Source organism: Stegastes partitus, unplaced genomic scaffold (genome assembly GCF_000690725.1).
Source record: "Stegastes partitus isolate 25-593 unplaced genomic scaffold, Stegastes_partitus-1.0.2 Scaffold2405, whole genome shotgun sequence".
Classification (NCBI taxonomy): Eukaryota; Metazoa; Chordata; class Actinopteri; family Pomacentridae; genus Stegastes; species Stegastes partitus.
In genome coordinates, this window is record NW_007580136.1 from 10,352 (window position 1) to 24,871 (window position 14,520).

At 42.1% G+C, this 14,520-nt stretch overlaps 2 protein-coding genes across 3 annotated transcripts in view; both read right to left on the minus strand.

Annotated features, from left to right (window-relative positions):
- Positions 1 to 2,560: 2,560 nt before the first annotated feature.
- prkag3b (protein kinase, AMP-activated, gamma 3b non-catalytic subunit) lies at positions 2,561 to 13,879 on the minus strand. Of its 2 annotated transcripts, XM_008305088.1 has the most exons (12): positions 13,803 to 13,879; positions 12,394 to 12,536; positions 12,222 to 12,303; positions 10,578 to 10,636; positions 10,376 to 10,421; positions 10,236 to 10,290; positions 8,865 to 8,991; positions 8,612 to 8,777; positions 7,873 to 7,910; positions 7,407 to 7,553; positions 6,807 to 6,900; positions 2,561 to 3,454 (listed from the first exon to the last, which is right to left on the minus strand). In XM_008305088.1, exons 1-12 carry the CDS (start codon positions 13,855 to 13,857, stop codon positions 3,423 to 3,425), a joined length of 1,044 nt encoding a protein of 347 aa, XP_008303310.1. In that variant the 5' UTR covers positions 13,858 to 13,879; the 3' UTR covers positions 2,561 to 3,422. The 2 variants fall into 2 exon arrangements, with proteins under 2 accessions (XP_008303310.1, XP_008303311.1); XM_008305089.1 differs by lacking the exon at positions 2,561 to 3,454 and having other exon boundaries at positions 6,313 to 6,900.
- The window catches only part of LOC103374932 (5'-AMP-activated protein kinase subunit gamma-1-like), a 10,759-nt gene continuing 10,097 nt past the window's right edge, over positions 13,859 to 14,520 (minus strand). The window contains exon 10 of the mRNA XM_008305092.1: positions 13,859 to 13,872. Within this exon, the coding sequence (XP_008303314.1) occupies positions 13,859 to 13,872 (14 nt within the window). The remainder of the gene's footprint in view (positions 13,873 to 14,520) is intronic.

The window sequence follows — 14,520 nt, forward strand, 5'->3', positions numbered from 1 at the left end:
TTTGTATTTTTACTGATGGATTTTTCTTATAACATTATCTGTGAAATTACACAATTCTGTACTTTATTTAAATTTGGCTAAAAATAAAATTATGTTGAAGGTTTTCTGTGTTATTTTCACTTTTTTTTTTAAATATATTTTTTCTTGCACCTTCCTGCCACATATTGTTTTTTAACAGTTTACATTATACATTAATATATATATGATATTCAAGTACTGTAGATATGGCAGAAAATATCAAAACCTTTCTGGTATTTTTCCCTATGCATTATAACACTATATATATTATACTGTATGTAGTGCTGCACAGTTTTCACCTTCTTATTTAAACTTGTTGGTAAATTTACATTTAGTCTCCATTGAAAAGCACTTTGGACCAAAATGTGTTGTTTTAAATGTGCTTTAAAAATAATAGTGACTCAAATTAATTCAACTGTAAACCAAGAAATGTACAAGTTCCCATTAAATCAAAATAAATCCAAATAATAATCTGTGGTTCTGACTTTATCCAAGTTTCCCCCATAGAAATGTGAAATCAAGTTTATTAACTAACAGAACAGAGGTTTCCTTTCTGATCACAGACATTAATCATTTTCTACTAAATCAGAAATAAACACTGATAACTGAAATCCTAATTGAAAAAGTATGAATATTTTATTCTTATGAGGACAAATGATTCTTCAGAGATCATGTCCTTTAAAAGTGAAGAAGCTGAAACCCTGTGGAGCTGAGCTGCTCACCGTCCATGTGTTTCAGGACTCTCCAGAGGATCCATCGTCCAAGTTTTATTTTCTACCAACAAACTACTGCAAGCTACAGAGTAAAACTCTGTTTCTGTCCTGAATAAAGCAGCAGAACGATCCCCTCAGCGTTTACCACGGCGGTCCAAACACCCTCCGATCTCTCCTCAGAACCAACGCTCTGGATCCAGTTTGAACCTTAAAGGACCAGCTGTGGTTTCAGTGTTGGTTTGAGTAAATGGACCGGCCCTTCTCCTCACAAAGTTATTCTCACGCAGCAAAGAGGGACTGAGGTGGAAAATGTTTGGCGTCATCAGCAGAACTAAACAGAAAGAGTTCATCTTCATCTTCATCTTCATCTTCATCTTCATCTTCATCTTCACTGTCCTGCATGGAAACCTGCTGAAGTCTCCAGAAGTATACGACCGACGACCAAACTCCGTCTCAGCTACGTTCCACCAGATTACGTTTATCTGTCAGTATAACTAATTATTTCTAATCAACATGTGTTTCTTTCCTTGTCAGTCAACCAATCAACTGTTAGAAGGGGCGGGGCTTGTTACTATGGTAACCCCACAAACAGAGGCGCCGGTGAAGCTTTTTGCATTTGAACCCAAACGGTGATATTTTTCCAAGTCGTGTTTGTTGCCCAGAGCCTCGGTTCCACGTAGATTCGCTTCCTGTCGATTTCCAGACATTTTCTAAATTTTTATTTAAAGAATTTTTGGATATTTTGTTCATATTTCTCAAGATTTTTCTGACATTTTATTAATTTCCTTCAACTTAAATACTTGTCGTCATGGTTCTGGTGATTTAGTTCGTAACAGGCAGACATTCCTTTAAAATAACATGGAAACACGAGTTGGAACAACTTAAATTTTATGAATAATCAACATTAAAACTTGTGTTAATGCTGCTAATCATTAACTAAATCAGAATACCTGTGACTGTAGAGGGAAAGTTCGTCCTCCCAGCTCGGTGTAGTTTGTTGGATGAACATAGTTTCATTAGAAATTGTCTAAACTCAAAAAGATGAAACCTGGAGCGTTCATCTCATGGTTCAGTCCAAATGTCTGTAATTCAACACTTTAGACTCTGACATCAGCATTATTTCAGGATAAATGACACGAGTTCTATCCGTCATGTCGTGGCAGCTTCAGATATCTACTCGTCATTTAAACTTCGTTAACCACAGTCAGAGAGCTCTGTAGTTCCCTTTGGACTCATCAGACACTTATGAAGCAGTCTTGACATCCTGACCAGACAACTTAACACCGCGGAGTCATTCTGCATCAAATCAATCCTAGACTCACAGTTTGGGCAGAAAACAGACTGGAGCCCGACGCCGCCCAGCAGAGACCTACAGTCCAGTCCTGATGACAGACTCAAGTCTAAACATGAACATTTGAATTTAACCTAAGTTGAGTTTTTTGGGTTTGGATTGAAGAGTCTGACAGTTTTCATGCATTCAGTTAGAAAGTTAGACTCTACCTCGGTTTGGGATCCATCGTCGGCCGTCTCCGGTCAGGTTCTGGTTTTGCAGCGATGCATCGTGGGATCCGACTGAGTCAGAGCGCTGAACAGCAGCTGATTGGCAGCTCGACTGTTTGCTCAGAGGATGTCAAACTGAAGAACATGTGGCCGACGTACGGTCACGCCCGGCCTCAAAGTTCAAGGCCGTCTCCAAAACCACATGTTAGCTTCTTGTTTATGGTTTTAGTTCTGATGTTTTCCTGCAGATTTCACAGTTTTTCTTACATTCAGCAGCAGCAGCAGCAGCGCTGTCAGTTCTCATCAGCTGAACTTTAAACAGAAGGATGTCAGGACGCAGCAGAGCTGTTTATTCAGTCAGCGTGTCTGTGTGCATGTAGACTGATCATCATGTGACCAGGATGTATGAAGCTGGCAGGAATAACAAACCCTCCCCTGGTAAACAGAGCCGCTCACGTCCTGTCACAGATACATCTTCTGTTATCTCACATCAAACCAAACGCTGCTAAACCAACATCACAAACTGTTGAGTGGCTTCAGGAAGCAACTGGTCTGGTGTTTCATTTACAGAGAAAGTTTGTAGAGGCTGCAGAAATGGAAATAGTTCAATATCTAAATGATGTGGAGACAAAACGACCAGAAAGACACAAAACATGACGAAATGTCACAGCCTGGATCAGAACCAGAGAACAGAGGAGCCAGTTAGTGGAGATACATTCAGCTGATGGAGGAACATCTTTCTACATCTGAAGAAGCCTCCTGAATGAGACCAGTCCAGTTCCTCTCTGGTGAAGCTCTGGGGGTTACATGATGACTGAACATCCACACAGACACAGTTTCTGTTTTAATACGAGTGAAAACACAGCAGGACGGATATTTTTCACAGTGACTCAGTGCATTTACAAAAAAATCATCATCTCTATTCCAGGATCCGGGATTTTCAGCATCTGAGGGACTGAACTGGAACCAACTCAGTTTTAGAAAAGCAATCAAAGTCTCTGGATGGTCGGTCCCACAGTCACAGCTCAGGTGAGTTTCCCCTGAAGCCAAGTGTCCCACTGAAGTCCTGCTGAGCTGTGGAGGGCCAAAGTGTTTCTGACTTTCACATCCTGTTTGGATTTGAGCCACAGCTCTGCTCGGTGTCCTTCATCACCTCACGGTCCGGTTCTGTCGGCCGCTGTGTGGTTTTCTTTAGTCTTCGAAGGACGGTCGCTGGTAAATATCTGGAAGAGATGAAAAAGAAACGTAACAATAAACAGATGATGATGAATCTGCTTTTATTCTGAAGTTCTGAGGCTCTAACGTGACGACTTCAACCCTCCGAACCAAGAACCAAACCCGCCGACGGACAGACGTGTGTCAGACGTTCAGAGTGTCCAGGCTGAACTGCAGGCAGCGTTTCCACAGAGAGACTTTCTGGCACATGCTCAGTGCAGGATCTGGTTTAATTCCACATTAACGAAGACGGTCGCTTCGTTAATGTGACGAAGAGCGTTCAGCCGGAAGTCACAGTTTAATCTGAGAACACGACGCTGTGACATTCAGCTGTTCAGACGTTTTCTCTGGTTTTACCGTTTTCTCCAGCGAAGAACAAAAACTGAATCAACACAAGTGAAACTATGCAGTTGTTTTGTGTCTCTTTGTGTTTTTTTGTGTCTCTTTGTGTTGTTTTGTGTTGCTGTGGTCATTTTGTCTAAGCTAACTCTGGTCACTGTGAGGAATCCAAATGATTGAATTAAACAGGTTTTCCTCCGTCTCAGGTGGGAGTTCTGATGCGTTCCGTTTTGTTCTAAACTGTAGAAAACGGTAAAAAGTCATAAAACTCACTGAACGTGTCCAAACTTTAGATGCTGTGTTGAAAAGTCAGAAACAGCCACACATTCAGTTTACATTTTTTATACAGAAAATGCAAAATAAAAGCCAGTTACACAGAAATTACACCAGTTCTCCTGATTGGATCCTTCCTGGATCCACAGGAGAACCACAGGAGAACCACAGGAGAACCACAGGAGAACCACAGGGGGCAGCAGCGAGGCCGTCCTACCTGACAGGTGAGCTGGTTTCAGGGGAGGAGCACCAAGACGCCGGTTGAACCAAAAAGACGAACGCCAGGGGGAGACGCTGAAGGCTCGGTTCAATCTGGAGACTTATTTGGATGTTTGGTGTGAAACTGGTCGAGGTTTAGTTTTGTTGGAAGATTGAGGAGAAGCAGGAAGTTCAGAGTCAGCTGAGGGCTTCACCTGGAGCTTTTATTTTGAAGGGGTTTACACATATGCTGGACCCTTGTTGGTTTCACGTCTTAGAGGTTGTTTGTCGTCGCTTTGTAGTTGTTCTTCCTCTCCTGGTTGTTTTGTGTCTCATTGTTGTCGTTTGTCAGCTCTTAGCGGTGGTTCTCCATCTCCTGAGGGCTGCACTACGGAGCCAGACTAGTAGGTTATCAGGTAGGCTGAGCTTAAAGTCAGAGTTTTCAGTGTCATGAAGGCAGTTCTCTTTCTACCTGGCTAGATCTCCATGGTAACTGATGCTGTGGAGCTAGGTCTCCATGGTAACTGATGCTGTGGAGCTAGGTCTCCATGGTAACAGATGCTGTGGAGCTAGGTCTCCATGGTAACTGATGCTGTGGCGCTAGGTCTCCATGGTAACTGATGCTGTGGCGCTAACCTGGTCGGGAGCAGGTTCTGTTCAGAGTTTCAGATGTAAACCGGCTGACAGAGCGTCTCCCTTTAAGCAGACGGTTTCCTGGTTATTTATGAGCGATCCAGACTCTCAGCTGGGGGAATGTGTTTATCTGCTAACATGCTGGGATGTACGTTACTAATGTCGCCATGGAGTTACAGCATCACACACTGTAAACATTATGTTGCCATGGGAACCAGACATGTCTTTAGTCGGCGATGCAGAAATCACATAAACATGTTTTTATGTTTGGCTCTGATTTGTTGTCAGGTCCGTTTACTTTTAGCAGCTGATTGTAAAACGGATCATTCTGCTGGTGTTTATTACAGAAAACATTCAATCAATGACATTAGTTTCGCTCTGATTGGGCCAAAAGTTAAAGTGATTTCCTGCATGATGGCACCGTGTCAGACCTAAATGACATTCAATACATGATCATGTTTAAATATATGAAGTTTAAAGTTTAAAATGGAGATTTTAAATTAGAAATAATCGGCTGCATCAGTAAATATTCTCTATGAACACGTTGAACAGTTTCTACCAGGATTCCTGTCTCCACCGTTTACAGTAGCAGCGCTTTGTGCCGTCATACATGTTTTTATTCCTCATTGTTCTCCATTAAAACAACGTGTCGACTGAAGCACACGATCGGTTCAGTTAATGAGTCACGAGTTAAACGCCTCCTTTTATGTGAACGCAGAAAGTCTGAGCTGACAGAGAAGCTGAACCACCTTCATGACGCCTGTGATCTCCGGCTTCAGTTGTTGTCGAGCCGGCTTTGTCAAACTTGCTTCATGGTGCAGCCCTCTGGTCATTTTGTGTCTCTTTGTCGTCGTCTCGTGTCTGCTTGTGGTCATTTTGTGTCTTTTCTCAGCAGTCATGTCTCTTTGCAGCAGTTTTACATCTTCTTGCAGTTGTTTGGCGTCTCTTTGTGGTCGTTCTGCGTCTCGTCCCAGCAGCTTTAGGTCTATTTGCTGTCGTTGTGCGTCTCTTTGTGGTCGTTTTGTGTCTGTTGTTGGTCATTTTATGTCTCCTTGTCGTCATGCTGCGTCTCTTTGTGGTCGTTTTGTCTCTTTGTGATCGTTGTATGTCTCTTTCAGAAGTTTTGTGTGTCTTTGTTGTTGCTTTGCGTCTCTTCCCAGCAGTTTTAGGTCTTGTTGCTGTTGTTTTGCGTCTCTTTGAGGTTGTTTTGTGTCCATTTGTTGTCATTTTGTGGCCATTAATATCATTTCTTCTTGTGCCTCTTGTTGTTTTGTGTCTCTCTGCCGTCGTTCTGCGTCTCTTTGTGGTCATTTTATCTCGTTGTGGTTGTTTTATGTCTCTTTCAGCAGTTCTGTGTCTCTCCGGGGTAATTTTGTGTCCCTTTGTAGTTGTTTTGCGTCTCTTTCCAGCAGTTTTAGGTCTTGTTGCTGTTGTTTTGCGTCTCGCTGTGGTGGCTTTTTGTCACGTCGGTGCACAGAGGGAAGTTCAGACGGGGATTGAAGCGATTTATTTGGCTGTCTGGTAGGAAGCTGCTGGTGGAGAGGTAGTTAACAACAGACGTAGTTTGTTGGAGTGGACGATCAGGGACGAGAGGCAGAAGGTTTTAGGGGTCGATTTCTGTTTTTGACGAGGCTTTTGTTGATTTGGTTTGATGCAGATGAGAACTTTGAAAAGAAGAGGAAGGAAAGCCTAAAAACGAGGTCTGATGTCAGAGAAGGCGGTTAGTTGAGGAGAGGTCTAAAGGGGCCGCCGAAAGGATTAGCAGGAGAAAGACCCTCGTGGACTTCAGGAGGACGAAGACTTGGATCGCCTGAAGCAGCAGGAAGCTCTGGACGGACGGACAGCCAGAGGACGGACAGACAGAGGAATGGATGGACGGGTGGAAGGGTTGGCGTTAGGAGTAAAGAGCATCAATACCTGCAGGAGTGAGGACCAGAGCCTGTAGGAGGTCAGACAGAGACACGATCCCTCTGACCACGTTGTCACGGTCCACCAACACCAACCGATGCACCTGACGACGGAGGAACACTCGTTAGCAGAACCGAGACACGGTGAAGCAGCTTCAGCCACAATCTGTGAGGTGAAGGAAACACTGAGCTCATCCTGCACCACAACAGTCCAGTACGAGACCGAGGCTGCACCAGTCATGTCTACTGGGAGCAGAGCATCACTGCACACGGAGACGCTCCAACAGGGACGGACTCAGATTCAGTCCGGTGTTCTGACCATCGTACCCCTTAAATATATCTGATCAGATGTTTTCTGGGCTGCAGTATCTGAGTGTTTGTGATGCGGTAAGTGCGTCTATTTGCAGCAGATTTATGTCTCTTTGTGGGTGTTTTGCATCTCTGCAGTCCCTTTGTGTTTCTTTGTGGTTATTTTATGTCTCTTTGTGGGTGTTTTGTGTCCCTCGTCTGTCATTTTGTGTCTCTTTGCTGTCGTTTTGTGTCTCTTCGTGGCCGTGTTGCGTCTCCTTGCAGTTGTTTTGTGAGTCTGCGTCGTGTCTTCGTGTGTTACCTCGGCCTTTGCGATGCGGTCGATGATGGTCTCCAGGGTTTCATGGGGGTAGCACTTGAGGACTCCCTCCATCCAGCCGCCTCTGGACGACACGGCTTCCCTCATCGTCATGTTCAGGTTGTTGTAGTTTTTCTGAGCTGCCAAGTTCTTAACATCAGAACAAAAACAGAGAACAACATGATCCTGCTGCTGGTTGTAGCTTCAGATCCAAAACAAACCCTCAGACAGACATCTTTCATGAAGTCTTTAAATCTGCCAATTTCTTAAAGCAGTTCACTGACTTGGGCTGGTTTGAAGCTAACTGTTAGCTGTGTTAGGCTAATGTGTCGCTAACACAACATGTCAGGTGACTGTGGAATGACTTCATGAACGGCTGAGCTGGTTGTGTGAATGCATTTTTAGTTTAATTCTGTTGATCTTAGTCTGTATTTAAGTTATCAAACCGAAGAAGTGAAATTGAACTCACGATGACATCGAACCTGGAGTACAGCGCCACCACTTTGCCTACAGAGGAGACACACAAGTCAAAGGTTTGGAGTCTGAAAAAGTGACGTAAAGTTTGTGGGGCTGGACCGTCGTTATGGTGGTATCCGGATTGTAATTTTAATATCCGAATATTCTCCCCCCAACATGTTGAATACGTCTAAAAAAAACACCCTAAAATACCCCGAAATGACCCGTAACGACACAAACTTGGTGGCAATGGTTCGAAAGTTGGCCAAAGTAACCAAAAGTTGTCCATGATGACATAAAACTTGCCAAAAACTACAATAAACTGTTTACAAACTTCACCAAAATGACACAAAAATCCCCTAAAATCACACAGACGTGTCCGAAATGAAGTGAAACTTTCTAATTCGTCTCAAAAGTTGCCTGACGGACTCAAAACTCTTACAAAATGACAAAAATGTGGCAAAAATAACCCAAATTTGTGCAACGCAACTCAAGAAAATTACAAAAAGGGTCCAATCAGCATAAAAATGTGTCAAATACGCCTCAAAAATCACCTGAAACAGCTTGAAACTTGGTCACAATGACTCAAAATCTGTCCAGAATGACATTTTTTTCTGGTTTCCATCTTTCTGACTGAGTCCTGCTGACAGAAGACATCTCTGAGTTCTGTCTCCTTCCTCATGGTTCTGGTTCCACTGAGCTGCAGGACTTGAACCAGGATGAGTGAAGACATGATTTTAAATCGGTGATACCTTCCTCGTTGACCACAGGCAGAGCAGAGACTCTTCTCTCCACGAAGATGGTCAGGGCGTCGTAGACGGAGGCCGACTCCTGGACCGTGGCGATCTCCTTGAAGGTTCCGATCGGAACTTCGCTGATCCGCTTCTGCAGGAACCTCGGTTTGGGAATCATGGAACCCTGCAGGAGAACAACGGCGCGGTCTGAGTTTAACAGTGACAAACAAAGAGACATTCTTCCAGCTGGCGGGTTGCCGGGTTTGCGTACGAAGATGTGGAGGAACTTGAGGATACGTTTGTGCGTCAGGATGTGCAGAACGTTTCCCGAAGCCGGATCGATGACGGGCAGCCGGTGGATCTTGTTCTTCAGCAGCGAGTAGATGGCGTCGAACAGGCTGAGGAGATAAACACAGTGTTTATATGAGAACAACAGGAGAACGTCAGATACCAGCCACAACATTAAAACCAGCTCGTTAAAGCGTCCTGCTGGTCGATGTTAGTTTGATGTAGTTAAATTTCTTTGATTATTTTATTCAACAAAAATATTTAAAAAACCTGCAATGAACACGTCCAACATGTTTCCACGTGTCCTCAGGTGTGACCAACGCTGGGATGAATGGAGCCTCATTTTTGTCATTTTGTGCATCTTTATTTGTTATTTTTCGTCTCCTTTCTGTCACATTTTTCTCGTTTTGTGTCCTTTTGTGCTTCATTTTTTTGTCTTTTGCTTCATTCTGGGTCTCGTTTGTGTCGTCTCGTGTCTCTTTGGGACGGTTTTGTCTCAACTTTGACGTTTTGTGTCTCGTGTTTGTATTTTTTTTTTACTTGATTTATTCACTTTGTATCTCATCTTCTGTTTTTATTATTATTATTATTATTTTATGTCTTGTTTTTGCCGTTTCACATCTGTTACGTCCTTTCGTGTCTGTCTGTGGGTGTTTTGTCTCCACATTCATTTATTCACATGCAGTTTTTTCTCCTCTCTGTTCAGTTTTAAGTCTTGTTTTCTTGTCTCGTGTCTATTTCTTCTTGTTTTCTGTCTTGTTTGTGTCTCTCTGTGAGTCTGTGGTACTTCTACCTCCTCTCTTTGTGTTTCATTGTTCTGTTGTGTCTCACGTAGTTTCATGTTTCACGTCTTTTTGTGACAGTTTTGTCTCTTCTTTGTCTTTTTGTGTCTAATTTTGATGTCGTTTGAAGGATCTGGTGACTGTTCTGGAAGATTTTTACATGTTTTGATTAAACATCATAATTGTGAGCTCAGATTTGTTCAGACTAAACCCGATTCCATCTGATGATTCTTTCTGGTTTTCAGATTCTGGCGGCCACGTGGTTGTATTTCAGTGATTATTAACGATAACACGACGTTAACGAGGAGTTCAGATGGTTCCTGTTGTGGCTCATTGGTACGTATTTGCATTTTCTTTTTCTCTTTTACCAAAAGGACTCAAATTCAGATGTAAATGACATTTTATTATCCTGCTAAAAACTACATATGTTGGTGTTTTTTGCAGTGAAATCACAGACAGTAGCTGTGATAAAATAACTGGTTCTGATCCAGGTTTGACGGTAAACCCGGGACATGTGATTTAACTTTGCTGACTGATCACAGTTTGCACCTTTAATGAACATCCGTCCTCACCTGGAGTCCGGCGTGATGCTGATGAGTCTGTTGATCGAGTACTGCAGGTAGATTTCTGCAGAGACAGAAACGGTCAGAGTCTTCAGAGAAATTAAATCACAGTTTTCTTAATGAAACACTTTGGGTTCGTTGGCACCGACCTCTCCACGTCTCGATCTTATGTTCCTCCAGCTCGTAGATCTGAACCTGCAGACACAAACAAGCATCAAATCAGAGCAGCTGTAGGATTTAAATGTTGATTTTCTGCCCTTTTTTGTGCAAATTACTGCATAATTAGATGTGACTGCATTGTTCAGGAGACTTCAGGTATTTATTTGCAGCTAAAGTTTGACTCCAGCTCACCAGAGGAGACTTGTAGTAGCGATGGAGGATGTTGATGAAGTCGGTGATGGTCAGCATTCCTGCAAACATGGAGTCATCAGTCTTTAACGCAATAAAGGTTATGAATGAAAAACGCTGCTGATCTTCTGTTCTGCTGCAACCCGGAAAAAGTCTGAGACTCACAGGATGAAACACAACCGACCGAACAGGAACTGAACTGAGTCGAGGCTAAAAATGGCCAAAATTCAAATGAAGTCTGGTGCAGTGGACACGAATTTGTTTGTGTGTTGAAAGGGCTGAATAAAGTCGAGTCTAAAACTGAGAATATTTTGAATGAAGTTTGGTGTACAGCTACACAAGGACTGAATAAAATCAAGACTAAAATGAGGAATGTTTTGAATGAGGTCTGGTCCTACAGATGTCTGTGCAGTCACACAAAAGCTGAATAAAGTCAAGCCTAAAATTGGCCAAAGTGTAAATGAAGGTTGGTACTATGGATGTCTATGCAGCTGCATCAGAACTTAATAAAGTCTGGTCTAGAATCGGGAATATTTTGAATGAAGTCTGGCATTACAAGTGATGAAGTAAACAGACATGAATTTGTTTTCTAAAACAGGGTGTGACAGAAAAAGATATGAAAAATGTCAGTTAAAACTGGCAAAATGTTGAATGAAGTCTGGTACTACAGCTGCAGCCACAGGAGGACAGAATAAAGTCACGTCTAAAAACATGAATATTTTAAATGAAGGCTGGTGCTACAGATGTCTTTGCAGCTACACAAGAATCAAATAAAGTCAAGCCCAGAATTGGGAATGTTTTTTAATGAAGTCCGGCACGGTAGATGATTAAATTAAAAGGACATTCATTTTTTTTGTGATTTTTTTTGTGTGTTTTCCAGAATATGGCGCAGCAGGAAAGAACTAATGATGACGGCTAAAATTGGAAACATTTTGAATGGAGTCTGGTGCTGCAGCTGTCTGACCACCTGCATAAGGACTGAATAAAGTCAAGTCTAAAAGTGACTTTGTTAGAAGACATTTCTGAGTTCTCAGAGTCTCCACAGAAGTGCAGGACTTTGCGTTGCAGTGAAAAATGAGCCCACAGTGAAGAAAACCGCCCAGAAGCTGCCTGTAGTTTAGAGCGCTGAATAATTTGTGTGTCTGTGTGAAGTTCAAGCGTCAGCGGCGTCTCTAAAGTGAGTCATTGTGTTACAGCGGCTGAAGCACTTAACACGCGTGTTTTAATTACAGCTGCTGGTAACACAACACACGGTTCTGACCTGGTTTCCTGTGAGCCTGATCACCTGAAACCAGCTCTGAGGAACTTGAACCCTGAGAACGTCCCAGAGGAGGAACCCATGTGGGTCAAACAGCAGCGGTTCTCCTGAGGACTGCTCACGGTCCAGCTGAACCAGAACATCTGAGCTACTCTCTGAACCCGTCAGCGGGTTTAATGTTCTTTACAGCCGCAACAAACTGTTTCTATCATTATTTTCATTATTGTTATGAACATATTTGTGTCTCTTTGTGTTTGTTTTGTTTCTCTCTGTTTTCATTTTGTGTCTCTTTGAGGTCATTTTCAACTATTTCCCTGACGTACCCGACCAAAGGATCAATAAAGTTATGTCTCATCTAATCTAATTCACACAGACGTAACACAACTCACCCACAAAACACTTGAGCTTGTTGTCCCACAGCGGTGCTGCTCTCACTCCGTTAGCCACCAACGCAAAGAAGGCCTTCTTCACCTGACAACAACACACAATAACAACACAATCAGTCTGCACAACAACAACAACAACAACAACAACAACAACAGTGGGTCTGTACAGCAGCACCTGCAGCGTGGTGTCGAAGATGACCAGCTTGGAGCTGGTGGGGATGGCGTCGTAGCAGCAGTGACTCTTCATGAAGTTCATGTAGATGAAGGTGTCGGGGTCTGAGTCTGCAGGGGGCGCTACAGCTGCATACGAACAGCCTCCTGCAGACACACAACACGGGTTTCTAGAGAAACTCCACAAAGTCTGGTGTTTTGTTTGCACATGAAACGGAAGCAAAAACAGCCGAGTCCTCGTTTGTTTGACTCTCTGAGCTCCAAGCAGCAGGTTCTGGGAGTTTGTCTTCACTCTGGGTTCATGTTTCACTGCAACATAAAGTCCTGCAGCTCCACAGAACCAGAACAACATGAAGAGAGAACTCAGAAACACCTTCTGTGCAGGACGACAGTTAAAAAGACACTCATCAGAAAAACGGAGTCGTTAAGTTTCAAGTTTGTTTTAAACACATTTGTGTCGTTTCAGGCAGTTTTTGAACAACTTTGGGGTCAAATGTTGGTTTTGTCAGGTTTCATCATGTCGGATGAGTTTAGAGTCAATCTGGAAAAGTTTTGTTATTTTTTTCAGACAGAGTTCAAGTTAGTTTAGAAGAGTTCATTCTAATTTTGAACAACTTTTGTGGCAGTATGACAGTTAAAATGTCCTAAATCATTAAAAAAATAAATAAAAGTTGAATTTCTATTCATATTTTACAGCCTCTACAAACTGTATGTTTTTGTATATTTTACTGTTGTGTCAAAAAAATGTAGATTTTTTTTGTATTGTACAGAATCTATTTTTTTTTTTTGTCATTTTTTAAAGCTGGTTAGTAACTCGATAAGTCAACCAGGGTTTCTGGATCTAAGTCACAGAGTTGGTACCAGATGACCAAACATGGACAGGAGCACTTTGAGCTGCATGTTTCTCAAGACAAGCCTAAAATTAGAAATATTTTGAATGAAGTCTGGTCCCATAAACGTCTGTGCAGGAACACAACAACTTTCATTATGTCAGGTTTAAAATGTAGAACATTTTGAATCATCTCTGGTACTATAGATGTTTGTAAAAGGACTGAAACAAAGTGAAGTCTAAAACTGAAGATACTTCAAATGAAGTTTGGTACGATACGTGTTACGTGAAAACTGACAAAAGTCTAAAATTGGCAAAATTTCCAATGAAGTCTGGTCCTGTTTGATCAAAGCTTTCAGCACTTTCTCAAAGGATCCTAAAACATTCCTAAACCTACAGGAGATTAAAAGACCACAGAACAAAACTACAGTCCCTTCATGCTGTTCATGAAAAAGACAAAATCCTGGGATTAATAGTCAATTAATAGTAAAGTAAAAAAAACAAAAACCTGTTGGGTTGCATTCAGTAACCTCACTTTCTGGAAGAGTGTCAGTTTTATTCTTTTATTCTGTTTACATCGTCACCTCTGCTCTTCATCGAGAGAACATCCTCCTCCTCATCCTCTTCGTCCTGGTCCATCTCAAATAAGGGAACCTGGGAGACGAAGGACACCAACAGTTCACTGAACCAGAGACCAGTAACTGGTCCACAAGCGCACCAATATGTTGGTGTGTTACACAATCTATTAAAAAACAGAGTTTCAATGATGTAAAAGAAAAAAATGAGCATGTTAATGTTAAATAAAAGAAGGAATAACACCGACAGAATAAATGCAAACCACGTAGAGCATGTTAACCACTACATTACTTGCAAAGAAGATCAGGTTAGCCGCTACATTAGCCTGACCTGCTGTTTTAGCTTAAACATGAAAAACTATATTACTACATTAGTCTAAGTAAGATGTTAGCCATTAGCCTGAAAAAGACAATATCAACCACTTCATTAATCTGAGCAAAATATGTTTAGCTTCCACAAAAGCTTAAACAAGATCATAGTAGCTGCTATGAGATAGATAGATAGATAGATAGATACTTTATTCATCTCCAAGATGTTAGCCTTACCAAATAATGCTATATGCTACATTAGTCTAAACATGACAATGTCAGCTGCTCTTAGCCACTACATTAGCATGATCATGTTCGCTGCTATGTTAGCTCAAACATTAGCAACTATATTAGTTGAAAGCAAAATTGTATTAGCTGCTATTTCAGTCTAAACAAGTACTGATAACCACTACATTAG